The 24,975-nt window shown below is 37.9% G+C and overlaps 1 protein-coding gene across 1 annotated transcript in view; it reads right to left on the bottom strand.

Annotated features, from left to right (window-relative positions):
- Positions 1-24,975, bottom strand: part of ITGBL1 (integrin subunit beta like 1) — a 207,251-nt gene that overhangs the window by 77,972 nt on the left and 104,304 nt on the right. Inside the window, exons 6-7 of the mRNA XM_082366137.1 lie at positions 22,462-22,602; positions 12,351-12,497 (exon numbers count right to left, since the gene is read on the bottom strand). Coding sequence (XP_082222263.1) covers positions 12,351-12,497; positions 22,462-22,602 — 288 coding nt within the window. The remainder of the gene's footprint in view (positions 1-12,350; positions 12,498-22,461; positions 22,603-24,975) is intronic.

Below are 24,975 nucleotides of genomic sequence, written 5' to 3'. Positions count from 1 at the left end.
ACAACTGAGGACCATGGAAGGATATTTTTGTGAAATGAGGTTTACCCCCCGCATTCATACCCAAATGCTTCGTAATTTCACTGGATCTATTTAAAAATACAGATTCTCACTCCCACCTCAGATATACAAAAACTGGGATGGAGCAATTCCCTGAACAAATATACCATCTTCTTTCATATTTCTGTGCCTCCTGATGGGACTTTCTGTTTTGAAAATTCTTTATCCCTTTCTCCAAGAGCATACCTTCCCCGTGCCCACCCACTGCCTCATTGCTTTCCCATCTATTCAATGGAAGCATCGGGCAAAGACACCACAGGACTGTAATTTTTCTGCAACTCTTAAGCACTCCCTGAAGCCCTGTTTGCTCTGCGGGAAGTAGGGCAAAAGCAAAAGTGTCCGTCCTTCTGCTGCAGGACGATGCCCATTACACAACTCTGCAGAGCAGGGATTCTACATGTGTCTGCATAGCAGAATCACCAGCGAGCTTTAAAATCCCTGACGCCCCGGCCATCTCACAGACAAATTAAATCAGGTAGGAGCTCACATTGGTCCTTTAAAAATACTTCTTCAACAAATTCTAAGTCTCCTCTCTGGATTCTTTTTTTTTTTAATTTAATTTTATGGCCACACCCCAAGGCATGTGGGATCTCAGTTCCCAGACCAGGGATCGAACCTTCACCCCCTGCGTTGGAAGCGTGGAGTCTTAACCACTGGACCACCAGGGAAGTCCCTCCTCTCTGGATCCTTAAAGAACAAAGCCCACCCAACTTTGATCTCTTCCAGAAAATCTTCATTACTTGAGTCTGAAATTTGGTATAAACCTTTTTTTTTTTTCCTGTTTTCCGGCCATCTTCCCTCAGTTCGCATTTGATCCCTTTTCAGTACTCAGATCTGGCCAAGCAGGACTCCTCAGAGAGGGTCGCTGACCACCTTATCTGGAGCCGGCCCCGTACCCCACCTTGGCCAAATTATCTTGATTTCCTTCTCCTAGCACTAACCAAAATTATTTGTTTTCTTGTTTAACTTCTCTGACCAAACTTACCACAAGCTCTCTGAGAGCCCTGACTTTGGCTGCCTTATTTATTATTCTATCCTAAGCTCCTAGACTGGTTCTAGGCACATCGTAGGATCCCAATAAATATATGTTGACTGTATGAATGAATGAAGGAATTTTGATCTTGTTTTCTCTCTTAAATTCTACCGCCTTGAGTTCACCTGCTATGTCGTCTGCTTAAACCCTTGCAATCCCTCACAACTGCATGTTGGTTTTAAAGTTAACAAAGCAATTTCCTATGTGCCATCTTAATCGCCCCTCACAACATTTTAGAGGAAACAGCCGTTATAATAATACTGTTTTTAGAGATAACAACTGAGGGTCCATAAAGCTAAAATACAACTTCCCAGGGCCACACAAACAATAAATGGGGTGAGCACATCTGCCCCGAGAGGCTTTCATAGGCCACATGGTCATCTCTTGAATTCCTGCCCCCGCGGAGGCACACGCCCTGGGGATTGGAAAGTGACTGACTGGATGAGGCTATAGATGCTCAAAGGAAGCACAAGGATGGCAGCATCGTGTGCACCTCTCGACCCAAACAGGAAGCAGATGCCTGTCGAGAGTTTTCCCAGGGACCACACAAGTGAAGGATGGGAGTGACATTTGGGAACAGGGTTGAACAATGTCAGCATGTTCCAGCCCTGTCACACCTCTGTGCAGCCCCAAGACTTCAGGCCCCCTACCACATCCAGGATCTCATCTACTAATAATCCTTCTGGGCTTCTCTCTTTATGTCGCAGAATCATCCAGAATAGTGCCTTTAGAGTCAAGCATGAATTATACCTCTTGGGTTTTGCTACTGTCTCTTTAATTTATTTATTTTTATTTTTGGCTGTGTTGGGTCTTCGTTACTGTGCTAGGGCTTTCTCTAGTTGCGGCAAGCGGGGGCCACTCTTCATCGTGATGCGCGGGCCTCTCACTATTGCGGCCTCTCCTGTTGCGGAGCACAGGCTCCAGACGCGCAGGCTCAGTAGTTGTGGCTCACGGGCCTACTTGCTCCGCGGCATGTGGGATCTTCCCAGACCAGGGCTCGAACCCGTGTCCCCTGCATTGGCAGGCAGATTCTCAACCACTGCGCCACCAGGGAAGCCCGCTACTGTCTCTTTATAATTACAGTAAACTACACTCAAGCGTATAAGTTCTGCGATCGTCTCACTGTTGTGACTATAATTTAATAGTAACATTAATGATACGCACTCTTCCAGCAAGTTAATCAAGTGAAGCTGTGTGAGACACCTTTCTAGTCACCGTATACTCTATACCTGCTGGCGATCTTTTTTTTACATTTCTTTTAAGCTCCTTCAGTTAACTATTGTGCAACACAGGGCTTTAGGAAAAAATCCAGAGAAAGAAATCCTGGCAAATGATTTAATGTCCTTATAAAGAACTTTACATATGACCTCAAATATTTTCTGTTTCATCCTTGGGACCGTTCAAACCTTAAACGGCTCATGACTGTACTATGCCAGACCATTTGGTAGTATTTACAAGCATCCACATGGCATGGATATTTTGAGCAGCAGAGAGGCCAAAATTATTTAGAAACTTAAATAAGAAGCCAAAGAATCCTGTCTTTCCTCCTTTATCCAAATGAAAGGCATCACATGAGAAATAAATATTTATGAAGAACCAAAATTTCATCCATCTTAACTGTTACACTGCAAATGAAAGGATTCCATAACTGAAGAATATATTAGTTTGTACCCAAAACAGTCACTTGGTAGAAAGCAGACTCTAGAAAACAGCTTGGCTAGTCACCTGATTCTCCTGAAGAGTAGTCAGCTATCTAGTTAGCTATGCAAAACCAGAGACAAAGTCTGTCAAGAAGGTGAGGCATAAACGAAACACATGGGGCCCGTGAGAGCATACAGAATCTACGGATCCAAGTGAGTCAGAACACAGAGTCAAGTTCACTTGCTGCAGAGAGAAGTGAAGGAGAGGAAAAGTAGCCTGAAGAAGTTAAGTTCAAAGTCACCATTAAGGTAGCCTGTGACTTGCTGGATCATACACCTGGTTAGTGGCAGAGCCCAGACTCAGTCTAGGGTTTCTCAACCCAAACCAATAACCCACTATCTTGCCTCACTACGACACAATGTCCTTTTGCCATTTAAAACATGCAGGTATGTGTACACATACCGGTTACAGATAATGTGACCCTCAAACTACCAATCCAACTGCTAAACTGCTGTCATTTTACTTTGCTAATATGAATGACTCAATAAAACAGCCACTTTAGAATTGTGTTTGTCTTCTCCTATTCCCTCAGTAGGTAAGCAAACATGATTGGAGGCATCGGGAAGAGGAAGAAAAGCACGGGAGAGGATGTTAGTGTACTTGCCTTGTGTATGGGAAGGTTGGATCTTGGTCACTTTAGTTATGTTAAACTTGGTATTTTAGCGACGACGCACTGGAGTAGGCACTAAGCAAGGTTAACCTGGCATTTCTATGACATCATTGCAGTGTATTTAAAGTCTGTACTTACAATGTATGTCCTTCTTACTAACATCAACCTCCTATGACAATTATGAGAACAAGAGGTCTGCAAAGAAGTTGTTTTTTTCTGTCTCAAACCCATCAAAACATGGAGAGAGGGTAATGGGGGATGGGAGAAATGGCATTTGCCCCCAGGCTGCTTCCCACCACTGTCTGATTCTTCATATATCATCAAAAGTGAGTTTGTCTCCTGTCCCCTGAAAAAGTTATTCCCTTGTTAACTCAGTGTTTCTCTCCATGGTGTTCCCTCTAGCAGGAATGTTCTTTTTTCTAAACCAGTATCTGTCTAATGCTGCTTATAGGTAAACTCAGTTTTAGTTTCACTCACTTCATGAAGCCCTATATGCCCCCAAATTTATTTAGAAAATAATATCTTCTTCTCCTGACCCTCAAGACACTCAACCTGTTCTTTGCCACTTTTATCACAAATGCTTAGCATGGGAACCAGCAAACTCCTTCTGTAAAGGGCCAGATAGCAAACATTTTAGGCCCTGTGTACCATACACCTCTGTGGCAACTCTGCCATGATAGCAAAAAAGCAGCCATATGTAAACAAATGAGCATAGCTGTGTTCCAATAAAATTTTATTTACAAAAATAAAATGTGGGCCTCCTGGTCCTAGTTTCCTGATCCCCAGCTTAGCATAGAGATACTTGGTAGGGTGATCAATAAATATTAGATTTATTAAATTCGATGAGCAACATCACTAATGAAAATACGATGCATAAGATGTCAGTGTGCTCAAGGGTGATTATACATTGAACATACTAATTTTTATTGAATATAATATTTGCATATATATTCATCATGCAAATATAACACAATGGCCAGCCTTATAAATTTTTAATGGCATCTTATGTATCCAAGAAAGGAATCATAGAGTTCTGATCATCTACATGACCCTAAAGCCTAGACAAAATAATGACCTTCTGCCTCATTGGTTTTCTACTAAAAAGAAAGTCCGTAGAATGTGCAGTTCTGCGAAGATTATGCTGATAGCAGAAGAGATTGTTTTTCTCCCACTAAAAATATCTGGTTTGCTTATTTATATTGAATAAAATCAATTAAATAACCACTAGAGCCCAACATTACATCCTTCACTGTGTGCTTAATGTTTTAATAGAAATAAATATATAATTAAAGTAACAAAATTGTCATAGTTGTCACACGTTTCATTTTAAGGTCCCTTAAAGAAATCGGGGTTGAATTCATGTCCAATATTCTATTTTCATTTCAAATAGATTTTGATAATATTCACTGCAGCCTTTCCTAGGAAGTTTTCTTAGCCAAAAAATTTCACCAGTTTTCAATTTACCACATAAAAATTATGCAAAATGTAATAAAAATTGTCCTTTTATTTGGATCGATTCCTATCTTTGACACAAAATATTCTGTTGCCATAGATAAAGCATTTAGGCAAGATCGCTGACTGGAACAAAAAAAAAAATATTCACTCTGTCTTGGGAGTGATACAGTTTTCTGGACTATGGATTAGAAAATACTCAGGTTAAAAAAAAGAAAAGAAAAGAAAATACTCAGGTTATCCAAGAAAACACTATGTTTATTATTTTCCATTGAATTATTTTCCACCATCTTTTTAAAAGATAGACAAAATTATTAAATTCAGCTTCTGAATTTCCTTTGTGCTCTGTTGAATATAAAAATAGCAAGAAGAAAGGCAAGATGAAATAAAGAAGGGAAAATAAGGAACAGAGATAATTATTTACCCACTGGAAAGGGGGAGTGCCTACATAACCGTCTTGCATGAGATCTTTTCTTGGCTTGTTTCCATTATTTTTAGCAGTTTCCTTCAATGTACACAAATTATACCTTTAGTAAATGCTGCTTCTTCATATGACTGAGAGGTTAAATACTGGATTGAATCAGGACCATCCAGACAAACACCAGTTCTGGGCACCTGCACCTTTGGCTTCCTCATGAAGGTAGAAAATGCCCCACCAACACACAGAAGTCCCAACACATCACGAGGACGTAAAGGATGCTAGAGGCCCCATACTTAGTTCTCCCACTTGATCCCAATCTTTTTGTCTCTGTACTATCTTCAATAAAGTCATAAGAAAGAGTATTTACATTCCTGAGGTTTTGTGAAGTGCGGATTGCATATACAGTATAAAGACATTCTAATAAGTATTTTCTGAGTGCAAAGGAAGCAAATAACAAACAGGCTTTTCTCTTCCTAGACACCATCTTTCTATTGTGGGTTATTCCACGACAATAGAGCACATAGAAGCCATAACAGAGAGCACGGTAAGTTTAAGATGTGCTCAGAGATCCACAGAAGACTCCCTGGGATCCACAGGCTGATTTCTCATCATTTACTGTCTATACCAAATATGGACTTTTGCTTCTGACATGATTTCCCAATTCACGGATATTATCCCCATTCTGTGCATCACTGAAAGCAGGATGATTCTTTCTGGATAAGGAAGAGTAAAGAAGTTAATTTTACAGGGTCCTTTCTTCATCTTCTTTGGATGTGATCCTTAACAACTACGTTTGAAAGGTCATAATTCAGTGTATCACTATTCCAGGGTTCTCAAGCACTGACAGATGGGGTGGATCAATCAATCTGAACGCCTAGAAGAGAGGAAATCTGAATCCCACTCTCCTTCTCGAAGGACTACTGGAAGAACACAGCGGGTTCCCTTGCCTCTTGAAAACTCTACACATTTCCCACTTCAGTTAACTTACAATAAGATATCTAATTAGGCCACTGGGGATTTTAAAAATATAATCAAAATCACGCTAGGTGGTGTTGTACTTAATCTAAAATGTTAGGAGGTCTATCCTCTTAAATTTTTCAGGGGACTTCCCTGGTGGCGCAGTGGTTAAGAATCCGCCTGCCAACGCCGGGGACACGGGTTCAAGCCCTGGTCCGGGAAGATCCCACATGCCGCGGAGCAACTAAGCCCCGTGAGCCACAACTACTGAGCCTGTGGTCTAGAGTCCGCGAGCCACAACTACTGAAGCCCGCATGCCTAGAGCCTGTGCTCCGCAACAAGAGAAGCCACTGCAATGAGAAGCCCGCGCACCGCAACGAAGAGTAGCCCCCGCTTGCCGCAACTAGAGAAAGCCCGTGCGCAGCAACAAAGACTCAACACAGCCAAAAATTTTAAAAATTAATTAATTAATTAAAAAAATGTTTTGCAGTCCACAAAACCACACAAAAAAAGTTAAAATTGTTTAACTATAGGCACTCTGTGGTACAGCAGATCTCTAGACCTTATTCATCGTGTATAATTGACACTTCTACCCATTGAATAACAACTTCCCCATTTCCTCCTTTCCCCATCCCTGGCCACCACCATTCTATTCTCTGTTTCTATAGGTTTGACTATTTTAGATCTCTCTTGTGTTAAGCATTCTTACACACATGCACACACACACACATACATACACACAAAAGCAAAGGGATACAAGGACATTTTTGGAGGTAATGGATATGCTTATCACCCTAATTGTGGTGACGGCATCACAGGTGTATACACATGTCCAAATTCATCAAATTGTATATGTTAAATATGTGCAGTTTTTGTATATCAATTATACCTCAATAAAGCTGATAAAAATTTTTAAAAAAACTTAAAAGACTCTCCTCCCAAAAAAATTTTTTTTAAATTTTAGAGGACTTCCAATTAAAAAAAAAATTATGTTCCAAATAATTATATCTCTGTATACATGAATAAGAAAAATGATTTAGTTGCCCAAAAAATCACATAGAGTAAAAAAGACATAGGTTAAAATATACATGCATCATAGAAAACTTCTCTGATTAATAAAAGCAAAAGAATTTAAAGGTGTGCTTTGCCACTAAAAAGGAGAGATAAATTACGGCTTAAATGAAAAATCTCCAGATGGTGAGAATTTGGCATGCTATCATTCTTTGAAAGTATGTTCCTAGGTGAGGAATTGAACCAACTTGCTTAATTAATTAATTAAAGCATACTAATTGATAAAAATGAGGACATGGTTCCTATTTTCTGGAAGCTACAATATTAAATAATTAGCTTCAATCTGTCATTCTTCCACTCCACACCTCCCCTTGTGGAGGTGTATGGGTATGTTTGTTGAAGGACCAAATCATATGCAATACCTCTTAGAACAAGTCTGATGAAAGAAAACCAAAGGGCACAGAGGACAGACAACAAAAACACACGGGAGTGCAATACCAAACAAAAAGATGACTTAGACATAAGGACAAATGATGATCAAAGAAGGCAAATACTGCACACACAAGCTTCTGAATATTAATGCCTGCAGATAAATCGTTTGTTTTGATGATTACAGAAGTCAATGAAAGGAGTTTGATAAAGTAAAAGTTTACAACACGAAGAGCAAAATACACCAAGAAAAGAGAACTAATTATTTAAAATTGTCACTATTGGTGGGCAAAGGGAACCAACCCCTCTTCCACTCCTGGTAGGAGGGTATACTGGAACAATTTTTCTAGAGACTATAAATTGTTTGGGCAATTTTTTTATTAAAAAGTTTTAATATATTTTTATTCATTTAGATCTATGCAATCTATATCTAAGAATTAATACTTCGGATTTATGCAAATATTCCACTTCAAGAATGTAAATTATAACATTTATAACTTGAATAAAATAAGAGACAATTTAGATGTCTAATAAAAGAGGGTTGATTAAATTCTTTTGCTACAACCATATTATGGAATACTATGCAGCCATATCAATAATTTTGCAGAAGAATATTTAAAACAAGAAAATATATTCATGACAAGTTGTTCAGAAAATTGACATGTTAAAAGAACACGTTAACAAATTGTGGCATGTTAGTAAATTACCTAAGATGACAGCTCTGGCATCAGAGGGCCTGTATTAAAAGTTTCTATTAAAAGTTGCACCTCTGGCACCTACTATGTAAGATAGCAAACTGCTCAAATTTCCAATTTCTTCTTTTGTAAAAAAGAAGAATTATATTTCTTCCTATCTCATTGTGTTTGGGGAATATTAAAAAAGATAATGCATTCAGTGCTCTTAGCATTTAACTTGTCGAATAAGTGCACATAAATGTCGATGGAATTGTATAAAAACATCATTTATAAAATATATAGATATTTATGTTGATTTAGAGATTGATACTGATGCGATATACATATATAGTTATAAGCCTCAACTTTTTTATGCCTATCTCTTTGGATTGAGTGTGATTTTTGTTGCGTTTGCTTGTTTGTTTGCTTTGCTTTAGCTGTGTTCCCTTATTTTGTATGCAGAAGAGAGTATGAGTCAGTTCTGCAGCCATAACAAACAACCCCAATATCTCAGCTGCTTAAAACAACAAAGGTTTATTTCTCACTCGTGTGACAGAACCTCAGTGGGTCAGCAGAGGTTTCTGCTGACCATCCTCATTCAGAGACCCAGGCTAATGGATCTGCCACCATCTCAAACTTCAAATCCCCTTGCCAGGGAAAAAGAGAGAATGGCAAATCTCTCACTGCCTCAACGTCTGCTCTGAAGTGACATATTTTGCTCACATTTTCTGGCCAAAGCTAGACACATACTGAGGAGAACCTCAATAATAATAAAAATGCATTTTGAATCAAGAAGAGTTTAAAACTAATGTGTAGACTATCATAAGCCATTTAAAATTTTTGAGCAGAACATTGATAGGAGAATTGAGAAAGCTGTGCCCCACCTTCCAACCCCAGGAGCAGGATGAATCACTGTACATCAATATTGTCTTTATGAGAGTCATCTAACTAAATGAAGGGACAGAAATCAAGGAATCACAGGAATTAACAGAGAATTTAAAAGATCCTCTAAATGATTCCCCTACCTTTAAGACATAATGATCACACTTAGTCATCAGCAGCACAAGGAAGTAATCTAATTTAATGCCACCAGGAGAACTGTTTTTTTTCCTTGGCCCCAGCTAGCGAGCTGCTGAGGCTCTCCGGCTGGAGAACCGATGAGCCTTGTAATTGCTTTCCTCACTCATGTAACCACAGCTGTAGTCGTCATTCATAAATCGCAAAACTAATCCTTTGGAAGTTTTCATATTGGCCGTTTGCTTTAAGACCTCCAGTGCCCAGGAGTTTGCAGATGTAGCCCTATGAAAAAGGAAGTCTCTGACCACTGGTCCGAGCATTGGACTGCCTGTCATAAATCCTTGGTCTTCATTCTCAAAATTCTTATATTTTGTTACAGTTCCTTGGAAAATCACTTCACTCATCAATACTTCCGTTTCCCTGTGAGGAAACTAGAGAAGCTTATATTTATCTGGAAAGTGCTTCAAAAGGCTTGAATGAATTACAAAAAAATAAAAACTACAATTCTATACATATCAACACCTTTTTAATAAAATAAACGTTAAATATAAGCTATTGCTTAAAAATGGTAGCTAAATAACTTAATGAATCTCTAGAAAGGTAGGAGACAAATATGTGTCTGTCAGAGTTTATTAAACATTGATATATAAAGTCCACAAATAATTCTCTTGCACTAGCATCATATAAAAAAATTTCAAGACAAATGAGAAATCGCTGGCAAATATACACATACACATATATGTGTGTGTATATATATATCTACTTAAAGTCATTTTCTACGTTTGAGATATATTTTATATGCTTTTAAAATTTTTCCATCGTATAATTTATTTTTATTTATTTTTTTAAATAAATGTATTTATTTATTTATTTTTGGCTGCATTGGGTGTTCGTTGCTGCACGCAGGCTTTCTCTAGTTGCAGCGAGCAGGGGCTACTATTTGTTGTGGCGCGTGGACTTCTCATTGCAGTGGCTTCTCTTGTTGCAGAACACAGGTTCTAGGCACGTGGGCTTCAGTAGTTGCAGCATGTGGGCTCTGTAGTTGTGGCTCGTGGGCTCTAGAGTGCAGGCTCAGTAGTTGTGGCGCACGGGCTTAGTTGCTCCGCAGCATGTGGGATCTTCCTGGACCAGGGCTTGAACCCGTGTCCCCTGCATTGGCAGGTGGATTCTTAACCACTGCGCCACCAGGGAAGTCCTATAATTTGTTATTTTTAGCAATAAATAATACCAGTAGTCCAAGGAATACTGATTTTTAGTCTTTGTTATTTTAAGAGCATAATAGGCTTACTCAAGCACTATAATCACAATATTTTACTAACACTGGTAGAACATTGCTTCCAGCCTGGGAGTATTAATGAAAGATGGGGCAATTCAGAAATGCTTCTGAAATTAAAAATTCCTTCTACCCATATCCTACCCTCCTCCTTATAATCATGAAGGATGAATATCAGAGTATGAGAGAATACTATGTTACAAATAATCTTGGAGACTTTGGGAGTTTTCTGTCCCCCCCCCCAAAAAAGAAGTATAAGTAATGAAAAAGACATATGATAACAAATAATGGTGAGGATGTGGAGAAATTGGAACCTTCATACACTTCTGGAGGGAATGTAAAATGGTGTAGTCACTTTAAAGATAGTTTTGTGGTACCTCAAAAAGTTAAACATAGAGTTACCATATGACCCAGCAATTCCCCTCACGGGTAGATAACCAAGAGAAATCAAAAGCACATGTCCACACAAAAACTTGTACATAAATATGCACAGAGCATTATTTACGATGGCCAAAAAGTAGAAACAACCCAAATGTTCATTAACAGATGAGTGGATGAACAAATGTGGTATATCCATACAAATGAATATTACTCAGCCATAAAATGAAGTACTGACACATGTTACAACATTGAAAACATTAAGCTAAGTGAAAAAAAAAACAGGAGCAAAAAGAACACATATTTCATATTTATATGTGAAATATCCAGATTAGGCAAATCCACAGAGACAGGAAGTAGATGAATGGTTTCTAGGGGCTGAGCGGAGAGGATAACGGGGAGTGCCCAGGAAGGGTACAGAGTTTCTTTCTGTGATGACAAAAACGTTTAGGAATGAGGCAGTGGTGATGGTTGGGTAATTCTGTGAATATACTAAAAAAACCCCACTAAGTTGTATACTTTAAAAGAGTGAATTTTATGACATTTGAATTAAATCTCAATTAAAAAATTCATTTTTCAAAAAAAAATTACCCTGCAACATAAAATTAAATTTCTGATCTAACATTCAGATTAAAGGAAATCTTTCTCCTTTTCCTCTTTCATGAATGAAATTTGTAATAACTTCAATTACCAGTTCCTCTGAAAGCAAATTTCACATTAACTTTGCCATTTTCATGTGAGAGTAGAAATTGTATTTCTTATTTTGATAAATCAAAAAGAATGAAACCAGCTTTCCCCTAGATGAATTCTTCCTTCTCCTCCAATTTGTACTGATCTGATACCCAGAGCACACCTGAGGCTACACGCCGTCTAAGACAAGAAAAGCTTATTCCAAGCTATCTGTCTACACAATACTTCTTCAAAAGCCAACAGTACAAATCAATAGGATGTTATTAAGTTTCAGAAATGTCAGTGGACAATTAGATGATCTTATTGAGAAAGCTCTGAGCAAATATCCAAACTGTTTTTTTTCTTTTTTAATGTAGCATTGAACTGAATAGAAACTGAACAGACCTCAGAGCTAAAGTAGACTGATGGGTGTGTGTGTGTGTGTGTGTGTGTGTGTGTGTGTGTGTGTGTGACAGAGAGGGAGAAAGAATGAGATTATATTTCTCCATGTACTTTCACTCATGGGTATTGGAGTCATTATTAGTTCTGAAAAGACTAACCTTTCCTCATTCAGGAATCTCAGCTACCTTTTAAATGAGATACATGCGAACTGAATTCATTTGACTCACACGAGGCGATGGGTCGCAAGGCCTGAGACCCTCACTTACCCCTTCCAGAGCAAGGCAGAGCAGAGCTTCCCTGGCATTTCTTGATGCTCTCCTCAGCTGACAGCGGGCAGGAACGTGGGTGCTCGCACTTTTTCCCATACCAGCCTACTTTGCAGTCACATCTTCCACAGTTACACTGCCCATGACCTTCACAATGGGAGTAATAATATATATATGTTATTGTATTTATGAGCCATATATATATATATATATATATATATATATATATATATATGCACATGTATATGAGAAAAATATACCAAAGTCAGAATTAACTTTCATTTCAACAGTGAATGTCACAAATGAGTCACGATCTCAATCAAGCACAATATAAAACATTAAGGCAAAAGCCCATTTTTCTCAATGTTCTTAAATACCTGATCTAGGTATATTGATTGATTACGGGGAAAGAAAAGCAACAACTCCAGATCAGATAAACAGGTTCATAGGGCTATCAACTTGAATCTTTCAAAATCTAAGTGCATGAGACTGAATTAGTCTGCTGGGGCCTAAAAGGAGGATTTGATGGATTGGGCATTTAATTCACGTGGAGGAGAGCCATAGGAAATGGAAAACAATTTGTTTTTGAAACAGGGTCTTAGTTTCTGGAGTCCCTCACACTTTATTTTCATTATCTTTTTACTACACACTACATGCTTAGCCTATAGACCCTTAGCTTAAAACCAGTAACCTGTGTGGAGTTTGCAACCCTTGAAGACTAATTTCCTATACACAAAAGAGGTCAGGAAAGATATTAAATTTACATGGGCACAGAGCCTGTAAAGAACTGTGATAAGTACTGATATGGTATAGCATAAAATAGACCAGGTTATCAATCAAATAAGTAGGTTCAGATCCTGACCCTGCTCCCTACAGAGTAGGGCTGGTCCAATGACAACCTCATTGAGGTTTAGTTCTTCATTTTAAATCGGATTATCTATCCGCATTTATCAGGAAGTATATAATATATCTTAAAATGCTACATAAAAGTGAGTAATTTTTATTTTTATTCACTTGAGCCCACATATACAACCAAGTAGGGATAGAAAGGAAAGGAAAGCACGATAATTTAGCTGAGCTTTTCCTAACTCCTAATAACCATTCAGATACTCATTATTACAGATGCAATGTAAAGTAGATTTCTATAATTTCTCCAAAAATGCATGAAGAATTTTAAAGGAAGTGGAATTACACTGTTTTTAAGTAAATCAAATGTAATGCTAATGAATAACAATCCCTGCTATTTTGTATTTGGCATCTGATATTAATATATATCACACAATATGGAAACTGGTATGGACCAGTCTTTAGGGAAGACTGGTCTGTTTTATCAGTATTCCATGAGGTCTATGGTCAGATGTCCATCTTTTGAGTTTGAAGTATTGGACAATCCACCTATCAGGAAGCTTTTCACTATCTATAAACCTGGTTCTTCATGGAACAAATCATAAAATCATAGGTCAAAGTAGGATGAGCTATTAAGGATCACAGAGTCCACATCTCTCATTTAACACTAAATTCAATTCAATGCACATTTATTGAGCACCTACTATGTAACAAAGTCTATACAACAAATTGCTGTTAATACTAATACTTTGCCTTAGAGCTCATCATTTTAAGGGAAAAAAGTTTTGATTGCTAATAAATACATATAACGTGACTATGATCATTTAGACCTTCAAATATAAGAATTTTTATTACAATAGTTTAACTTACTAGCAATTATATCTCAGAGATTGTTGGGTTCCATGGCTTCTTGCCATTTATCCTGGCTTAAGAAGTTCCTACCCATCTTCCCAATCCTCGTGTATCGGGTTGGCCAAAAAGTTCGTTTGGGTTTTCCCTTAACATCTTACAGAAAAACCCAAATGAACTTTTTGGCCAACCCAATAATTTAGAGCAAAATTTGCAAACAGAGCTATGTTGCAAATGCATAGATAAAAAACAGTTTTAAACACAAAATCTTTAATGTTTAAAGTACAATCAATTCTGCTGTTTTATGGGAGCCAGTGGCTTTGAAATTCTTGGAGACAAGAGGTTTCATTTCAAGGGCAGTTAGATCTGCCATGAGGATGCTGGACAAAGTACAAAACATGCTGCCATTTGTGGAAGACAAGTTGACACTTCAACAATAAAACTGAAAAACAGAGTTCGATTGAAAGGGGAAAAAAGCTTTACTCTTGAAACTTTAAAATAGCTGTGAAAGTTAGAACAAAACATCCAGTAGGTGAGGATGCCAGGAAATCTGTAACTACCCAAGAGGATGCCACCTGCTGCTGCAGGTGCCTGGAATTCACAGGCAGTGAAGGTCCTGATCCCTTGGCACGTGGAATAAAGTAGGAACCTGTGAGGAGGGAGACGGGGACGGAAGGGAGAACGTTCTCAAGTTCTGTAGTTGGTGTAAGAGCAGCCATTACCTTCTATCTGAGGTTCATTCACATGTCAACATTAAAAAAAAACTGTGGTGGCATAAAACAAATCCGTGAAGATGGTCAGAAGCTATCAATAGAGATTTTTAGAATTAAAATCTGGTCCAGTTAATATCAAAAGAAGTCAGATTAATTGTGGGTGCTTCAGCAAATTTTGCAAAATGTACAGATGCGCTAGCTAGAAGAAATCTCTGCAAATCTTTCCCCTTTCTGCCCTCATATTCACTCTGTTTTCTTTTTGTTTTATTTTCCTCATTCAGTCTTTAATCTCTGTGCTTTTCCCCCCTAATGTTATGCAGCTTCACTTTTCTATCCCTTTGCTATTTCTGTGCACTACTACAAACTCCAGGGGGAAATGTGGCCTGTATGTAAGGTCTTCACCTCTACTCCCTGTGCATTTAATGCAGCATCACGAACATTCTCAAGGATTACTCCTAAAAGTGTTCGTGTCACCTCCAGGCATCACCAACTCCAAATAAAGTTGGGGAGACGATATAAAGAGTGTTCTCACTTTCACTATGTGTGTGATGATCCCTAAGCATCCGTGCTTCTGCCTCAGCCTTGTACCCCAGCCCCTGCTTCATTTGATCAAAAGACGCTCTCAAAAAACAGCTGCAGTCAATTGTGTACACACTGGAAAGAACTGATGAGATCGTGTCATTGCTGTGTTTGGCTTGGGATAAAAGGTTTGGCCTTTGAATAGGAAAGTGTCAAAGTGGGAGAACATCGCCTAGTTCAGGAAGGCCGCTGCTCCTCCTCAAATCATCCACTTATGTGTCTTCTACACTTTGCCATTAGAAGCCAACATCCACTGAACAAGTTCAAGCTGAGGAAAGAAGGGTTATGAAAATACGGATGACTTAAAGCAAACCATCCATAATGAAATTCCTGAGAGTCAGTGAATATATGGCAACCAGGTTAAATGATGTAATAGTGGCATATAGAGTGTTTTTGAAGGTTTCATTGTTTTGGGAAAGTAGGAATACCTAAATCAAATGCCCCAATGAAGATCACAGAAGAAGCAAATGTAAAAGTAACAGAGAAAAGGTTTAAATAACTAGTCTAGCATGATGAAAAATAGTATCGACAGTGATACTGCCTAATCTAAATGTTGATCAGAGATTAATTTGACAAGTTAAAACGTAAACATAACTTTACTTTCACAGTAACAAAAATTAAATATGTTCTACATCTTTTAATAACTCAAAGTCACACGTTGTCAAAAATATGTTATGGATCCCACTTTAAATGAAACTGTACTTTTTCTATAAAATCCTTCATGGTGTTTTATCAGTGGAGTTAGGAAAATCAGTTAGAAATGCAATGTACTGATACCAGATTCTGAAGCAGGTATTTAGCCTTTCAGAAAAGGCAGGAAATCAAAAATTGAAACTGCAATTTCTTTTCTGAGGTCACAAGTTTCTCAATTCCAGCATAAAAGTTATGCCAAAGAGAGAGAGAGAAGGAATCATTTTATAGTGATAAAATGAAGATGAAAATGCTTGGTTTTGATTTATATAGTTTAGAAATGATAAAATCTACTTAGCATGAAAATCCTTTAGACTGCCATAACATACTATATCAAGGTCTTTCCTAAACAAGTAGGGAAAAAAAGCATAAGTGAAGAAATTAGGAGGCCTGTGTCTTCCATCTAAATATGTCAGTAAGGTGGATGGACCTAGAGTCTGTCATACAGAGTGAAGTAAGTCAGAAAGAGAAAAACAAATACCGTATAATAACACATATATATGGAATCTAAAAAAAAGGTTCTGAAGAACCTAGGGGCAGGACAGGAATAAAGACACAGACCTAGAGAATGGACTTGAGGACACAGGGAGGGGGAAGGGAAAGCTGGGACGAAGTGAGAGAGTGGCATGGACATATATACACTACCAAGTGTAAAATAGATAGCTAGTGGGAAGCAGCTGCATAGCACAGGGAGATCAGCTCGGTGCTTTGTGACCACCTAGAGGGGTGGGATAGGGAGGGTGGGAGGGAGACGCAAGAGGGAGGAGATATGGGGATGTATGTATATGTATAGCTGATTCACTTTGTTATACAGCAGAAACTAACACATCATTGTAAAGCAATTATACACCATTAAAGATGTTAAAAATTAAATAAATAAATGTGTCACTAGTTCATCTTTCTGGCCTTCATCTCACTTTATCTTGAAAATGAGAGAACTAGAAGTGAATTTTACCACACTGATCTGAAATGTCATGCTTCAATGCTAGTTTGTCAAATCTAGGTGTGTATATGTACACACATATTTGGCCTGCAGGAGTTACTGTCATTGATTCTAACAAGGATTCCTTTAAACTCTGTAGGCAGAGGATCGACAAAATAGAGATGAAAGGTACAGAATGTTATTGTTTATCCCTGATAGCAAATATGCAGAACATACATTAGAGAATTGCTTTCAAAAGACCTATGAGCATCCTTTGAAAACACACACACACACACACACACACACACATCCATGACATTGGAAGAACAACATGGTGTCTAATTTTGGTATGTAAATGGGATCACAGCCTGAACTGTATCACAAGGGCAGGAATTTGGCAGCAAGAGACACATCAAGTGGCATCACGGCCATGTTGAGCTTTAAAGGCTCTCAGGACATTATAGGAGAGCATGTTGACACCAAAACTTATTTTTTTCTTTGTAATCATTGAGCTCTTTTGCGTTAAGCTATCTAGCCTCAGAAACATCAATCCAGGACAAATGTAGTCCCATCCATTCCAGAACACTCTTCTTCCATAGAGGATATTTCTTGCCTTAAAAATGATCAAAAAATGCTCATGAACTGGAATCTGATATTTACAAGTAGCTTCCTACAAAGTAATATGAAGACCATCAAGAGAAAAAAGTTGGGGGGGATAAGTTAGATCTAACTAGTACTTGATATTTTTTTCTAAAATCCATTTGATATATTATTTTCCCTTTCAAGACAATGGAAACTGAATATACGTAATCATTTCCTTCAGTTTCTTTCCATTTTAATGTTTTGGTAATCCACAAAGACGAATTTCCCCACGTAATATGGTTCTATCAAATGATTCCACTTTCCAAACCAAGGGAACTCTAAGCCAGGACTAACTTTGTATTTTCATCATTGTGATAGGCAGGAACAAGCTGAAAAAGTGGAAAGTCACACTGCAGCATATTTTTCCTATTAAGGGATTTAGGGAAATAGACCAGAGTGATAAACAGCCATTAGGAATAAAGAAGTTATTTCCTAATCAGAAAGTCAATTCAGGGGAGCAGCTCATAGAATCGAAGTAACAGAGCAGTTGGTACACTTCAGGATAGCTGGTCATGCCCCTGCCATTTTAGTCACACTCAAAATTTGTCAATAGTATCATCTTTGAGCCGTGTGTGTGTGTGTGTGTGTGTGTGTGTGTGTGTGTGTGTATTTTTGTGGGTATATGAGTCATGTTTGTGTATGGATGAATTCATGTGTCAGTGAACAACATTTAGGAGTGAAAGAAAAAATGAATACAACTGATTTACTTGGAAGCAGGGAACATGTTTCAAAATTTGTATCCCATCCCCTATACCCATGATGCCTTAGGCACAAAATATTTACATTTAAGTGCATTTTTGAATAGATGAATGGATACAGTGGGAATGAATGAATAAAATGAGGTCAATTAAACAAGACAACTATAATCCAATGGGAGATTTCCCTTGGACTTAAATAAGCTCAGCACTCTCAGGAGGGCAAGAATGGGAGCTAAAAATAAAGCTGCATTTCATCTGAGCCTTATTACACTCCAGCCTGGCATAAATCACTAGATAATATCCACGTACTTGGGGTACTTCCGTCTTATATCACTAAGGTATTAACACACTCAGTAATCAACTGCATGGCTCCCTTCCTGTGGTGCAACTTCGACAGGCAATTAGGAAAACTGCGAAGACTAATAATTTACTAAGCATCATATATGGAATTCTACAGATATAGTGGGAATGAAGAAATACTCCAGAGACTGATGCCTGCCCCAGATCAGAATAATGTTCAGAGAAGCTTCGTTTTATAAGAATTTTGAGCATCCAGAGGACAGCTCTTCCTTACCAAAATAAAGTAAAATTGAAGAATTTTATTTGCATCACTCGGAGATTAAATTACATGAGTACTTAGGCTCGTGTAATGTGTTTTCAGATGACACTTAAGGGCAGTGTGAACTTTGTCAAGTTGCTTAATTTCTTTGAACATTTCCTCTTCTGTTAAAATGTGGATAAGAAAAAAAAATGTGGATAATCAGGTCTCCTTCTCTGAGTTAGGGAGAACATAAAATGGAATGAGGTGTGTGAACGAACTTGATGGGTATCTAACAGAGCAGGATCTCTGTCAATGTGTTTCTTCTTTCCTAAATTTCTCATTTTAAGTCTGGGAGACAGGCTGTGGAGAACTGTCCACATTTAATTCACTTCAACAAATAAATTTAAAAAATCATAATCACAGCCTGATGTTTTATTGCTCAAATCACAGCCTATTCCCCCATCACCTCTTCCCACCCCTACCTGTCTACACCCAGGGCATAGAGACCACGTACAAATTCTCTCCTAAACTCTTCCCATGAGAAACTCCACCAACCATGCAACCATAACTGCCCAATCACTTAACTTTCTCTATAACCTTCTAGCATAGGGAAGAATGGAAAATGTGAGAAAGAAGAAAATAGGGAGCAGGAAGGAGGGATGGATTAGATGAAGTGGAAAATTTCAGATTCCAAGGAGACCTCCTCAATGGTTTTCACCTGCCCCACCTATGGTAGTAACTCTAAGCCTAAATAACGTGCATCAGGGATTGTGAGCTTATAAAAGGATCCAAGTGTCAGCCTAAGTGTCAATGCCCATCTTCACCCCACAGCCCTACTCCTCACGGTGAGATGGACTAGCTCACATGACCCTGAATTATCACTATGATGTAGTCATTTTGAATTTTCCAACCCCACTCCAAAATCAGGATCTTGGGTTTAACAAGAAAGAGTGTTCCCTATGCCTAAAAAAAAAAAGCATCCTATCAGAAAATCACAAAGTTATGATTTTTATATGTATTCTGATTACCTCTTTATTTTCCTATTTTAATTTATGTGAATTCATGTTTTATCACACAATCTTAAAATGACAATCTTAAATGGTGTTCCCTGAGCCCCGGTATAGTTTTTTCCTGACAACTCAGTGTTTATGACTCTATAAATTCTCATGTTCAGCCCTGATCCTTCAGAGTCGCAGATTCAACAGGCTGAAAAAAATGATAGGCTTTGGTTTGCCATTGGTCCTCTATGCCTGATATGACTAGAAACGAATTTGACAGCGTTCTTCTATATTCTCCATTTCAGTAAATGGCACCAACATTTACCCAGACAACCAGACTAGAAACCTGGTGACTACAGCACTCCACTGCCTAAAACCATCGCTAGCATTGCCTTTAGAACAGAGTCTAGTTCAGCAGCAAGGTAAAAAGTCCTTCAGTCCTTATTTCTTGCTGGCTTCACCCTTCGTTACTTGTACATTCTGGTAATAACCAAATTGATTCTAGGCCCCTGCACAGATCTTATGCCTCTTTCCCCTCTGCCTGGGATGCCCATCTCATCCCTCTTGACCCATAAGCCTACCCTTTAGGGCAGAACTGTACGTGCACAGTGACCCAAAAACATCATGTGATGCATGTCATACATCACCACCTCTGTGAAGAGCCTCACCCTCCTAATTAAAAAGTCAAACAAGCCCATGCCCCGAGATTCTCAACCCCCTTCTCTGCTCATTTTAGTCTACAGCACAATGGCCATGAAAATATATAGCACTGACCTACTACAAATTTTGTTTGTTTTTTTGTCTCTCCAGGCCCACCTGGATGTAAACTCCCCAAGGAGAGGAATTTTATCTGTTGTGTTCATTGCTACCTCCCCAGTATAAGTAAACATATGCATGAATATGCCAATCTCCCACACCATAGTATATTGAAATGTATGTTTATGTGGCAGTTTTCTTTGCTAAACAGTAAATTTCTTAAGGTCAGAGCCTAGGCTTTTTTATATTTTAATCCCCTAATATCTCACACCGTGCCTATAGCATAATTAGCACTCAATAAAGGTTATATTAAATTGAAGTTTAAGTTTAAACAAAGATTCATTCAGTAAAGAAAGAACCTTTAGATTTCTTCAGATTCAGAGACCTTGTTAACATTTTGATTTTAGCTGTTAGTGGTGGAGGCTTCAGCAGGTTATAGAATTCCCTGAACCTCAGTTTCCCCAATTGTAAAATGAGAATAAATATGTTCCCTATGTCATAGTCTTTCATGAAGAATAAATGCAAATCTGGGAAGTGCTTTACAAATTGTCTGGCATACAGAAGTCACTGAATAGTTGTTAGCTGTTTTATTCCCATGGTGTTGATAATGAAGATAATAAAGAACACTCACCCAGAATGAATAACAGAAAAACCTGGAAAGGGCATAGTCTTTGGTCTTTGCCTTTGGCATTGGACTGACCCCATTCCTGGGGTGGGACAGTAAAGACAGTGCCACCAACAACTGCACAGAGCCCTGGGATGGAACCACAAATGAAAGCTGCTGCCTTGTGAAGTGTCTTTTTGCGAATGTGGTCCCCATGAGCTACGTGGTATACTTCAATTTCTTTGGGTGTGTCCTGCCAAAGGACAAAATGTTTAGGAAATTCTCCCAAGCACAAGGGATCATCAGAAGAGGGAAATTCTTCTGCAATGGGAAGCTTTAGCAGCAGGCTCTCCTCAACCAGGACAGAGAAGTCTTTGCAGTTGCATAATCATAGTTAAATAGGGCAGCTCTTTTATCTCCCTTTGCTGGCAAACTTTCTGGAGACAAGCGGCGTTTCCTCTCTATATCCTTGTACCAACCAAGCAGTCAAGCATAAAGACGTGTATATGCCCATGTCTCTGTCTCCTCGATTGTCCAATATAACCAGACTGAAAATGTGTAACTCTATTTTTGCTAAATGACACTTTTTCAGATAAATCTGACTGCCTGTTTTTTTTTTTTCCTCCTTTGCACTATTAGAAATTCTGGCAGGATGTATTTTTTTTTTCCTTTGCATTTAGATTACAAGCTCCATAATGTCAAGGATCATGTTTGTCTCCTTCACTGCTGGTACCAGTGGCCCAGAGGCCACTGGCAAATAGTATCGAGAGCCTGGAAAATAGTATCTGTTCCATAAAAATTCATGGAATAGAATTTTTGAAACCACTAATTGATCTTCAATTGTAGGCTGCACTGCAGAACAATTTTAGTATATAAATCATACCAAAGAAGCAATGCATTAAACTATCCATGAGAACTATATTGTCCTAAGTCTTGTACTTATGGCTGCCATAATGGTACCTCTCCTGTTCACGGTCAGGTCTGCTAGCTTTGTATTCTCACGGTTGAGTATTCAATACTTGGAGGTAATAGTTCTTCTTGGCGAGGAATTAGACTAATTTTCAGAGAGTGGGTGCATTTTCATCTCAAATCTTTGCCCAATGTGTGATTCCTCTAACAGTTTTTCACGTTGCTATTAGGAGTCCTTTGGATACCGAATTCTTTAGAAGGCGCATTCCATTCTTTTACTGTTTCTGTGAAAAGCTGAATAAATCTTGAAAATGGGGAAATGACTACTTTCTTATTTAAAAACAGGAGTTAGGCGAGCACTTACCAGAACAGAAGTCATCAGAATATCTGTCATAGACAGACTTGCAGTCCCTTTCATCACACTCACAGGTGTCCCCATGAATATCCCCCCAGTCTCCAGTCGGGTCAACATCATGGCAAGAACATTCACCACACACACAAATCCCTAGAGGGTAAAAATAATTTTAAATGGGTCTAGTGAAGAAAAATCATGAGAGAAAGCATCTTACACATTGCTCTTTTTTTTCTGTTGTTACTTTATATTTGGAAAATACACGTATTCAGGAAAAATATTCTATAGAGGAAAACACCATCTAAAGTTGACAGTAGAGATTCTTTAATAAACAAAAGTTACTATCTATGTCTATACTTATGTGCGATCGCAGGATGTGAAATGAGCACTGTGCTGGTTTGACTCAAAGATAATACCAACACAATTAACGTAAGATGTAATCCTTGCTCTCAAGAAGCTTACAATTTATTTGACCAAAAAAATGCTAATGAAAAACAAACAAGCACCTAAAGTACTAACGTTTTGTAAACTAGGACATAAATACTGTAAGAGTTTGGGGAAGGGGAAATCAGTGTGGGCTGAAGTAATTAAGGTAGATGGTTTGGATAGCAGAGAGAACGGGAAATGTTCTAGGAGGACTGAAGGTAGAACAACTCAAGGAAAGTCAAGAAAGCAAGAATAAGCAAAGGAGGGTGGGAATGGACGTGGGGATCCCAAGTAGACCTGACTCATTGGAACAGAAGGTGCATATTCAGGAAGACTAAGAAGTAAGGTTGGCTGGATCAGATGAGCTCAGGTTACAGAGGACATTGGTATAGGTGGAGAGATACAACTTTGGTCATTTGGAGATTTGCATAGGAGAAATGCTTAGTTGTAAATCATATTAACTTTGTGTGAATTTTAATCATCATCTTTAGGGTAACCAGTTAGTCACTGTGAAAAAAAACAAAACAAGGTTAAATCCCTTTCTTACCTCTTAGATCAAAGTAAATTCTAGCTAGATTAAAGATTTAAGGATATAAAATAAAACCATAAAATATGAAATAAATTCATTTTTATTCAAAAGCCTCAAAGCAAATTATTTAAAGGAAAAAAGAAAAAGCTTTAACGACATAAAAATCTAAAATTTTGGTTGGGGGCAAGACACCAGAAACAAACTAATAGATAAAAAGAGCTGAAACAAGTAGTCATATGTATGTAAAAGACAAAGCTACTTTCACAAACATATAAACAATTCTTATGAATTCATATCTAAAGACAAATATGCCTACAGCAAAATAGACAAAGGCAAAGAACACCAATTGGAAATTCTGTGGAGAGAAGTTATGATGATAGATAAACGTAAAAATGTTTACCACTCAAGCTACCATGATGAAGGGGTGAGGGACTTTTAAACAATAGTGAGTTAGAAATTATTTCAGACATACGGTTGACAGAAATAAAAAAGATTGTTAGGATCAAGAGTTGGTGAGGGTATGGAGTACAAAATGTCCAACTTTCTGGGTGGCAATTTCACAACATATACTTTTTAAATGTGTGTTACATATAACATAACAGCTCACTTCAATTAACATATCTAAAGGAAAGGAAAAGTACACAAAAGTACACGTACAGGGATATTAAATATGATGGTATTCATGTTATTGAAAAACCACTAGTGACCTAAATGTTCATCAATGGGGAATTCATGCAGTCATGGCCCATGCAGAGCTTATATATTAAAGGAAAATATAGGTGAATTAGTATGATATAGAATCAAATCTACTCTGCAAAAATTAAAGAGACGACTTTTCTTTATAATTTTGGTCCAAGGTCAGGCCTTTTGCTTTCCTTTCTCTCTATGTACAGAAACCTCTATGTACATTTCACTCTTCTATGACAGCCTGTAAAAAGATAAAGTTGGCTGTGTGCCCAGGATATCATGTAAGCATTACCTATTAAAGTGTACCATTCATGTAGAGAAATGAAAAAAAATAAGTTTCCAGCTTTCTAGATTTTTACTACTGTATAGAAGGAAATTGACCACTCACTGATATCTTCAAGTAGTCAGAAGAGTCCAACATGGCTCTTTATCTACCAGTACAGCTGACAAAGGGAAAAAGAACAAGTATTTGCAAGGATTTTCCTAGAAGTGTTTAAAACTATTTGATTTGATATCAAACACTTAGTTAACTCGCTTTAAATTATGTTAGCAATACTAATATATTTTTTAAATTCCTGCTTTAAGTCACTCTCAATTCCACATGGCTATATTTTGTTCAATATCACATTTTTATTATTGCATATAAAAGTTAAATGACTCCATATCAATTCTGTATTGCAACACAAGCCTTCAATTTACTCATAATTAAGACGAGAGTTTTTTTTTTGGAATGCTCTCCGGATAATTAGATGCTCATGCTGTAGATGGTTCTGTTAGTCAAGAGACATTCAACAGAAGTATCTACAAGAATTGCCTTTTCCCTGTACTGTGCCATTTCTGGATGGCTGCCAAAGAAATTACAGTCCCTGTGTTAACTATCTGTT

The sequence above is a fragment of the Balaenoptera borealis genome (assembly GCF_965194805.1).
Source record: "Balaenoptera borealis genome assembly, chromosome: 18".
NCBI classification, from domain to species: Eukaryota; Metazoa; Chordata; class Mammalia; order Artiodactyla; family Balaenopteridae; genus Balaenoptera; species Balaenoptera borealis.
The sequence above is the reverse complement of the archived record's forward strand: the minus strand, read 5'-3'. Positions and strand labels throughout refer to the sequence as shown.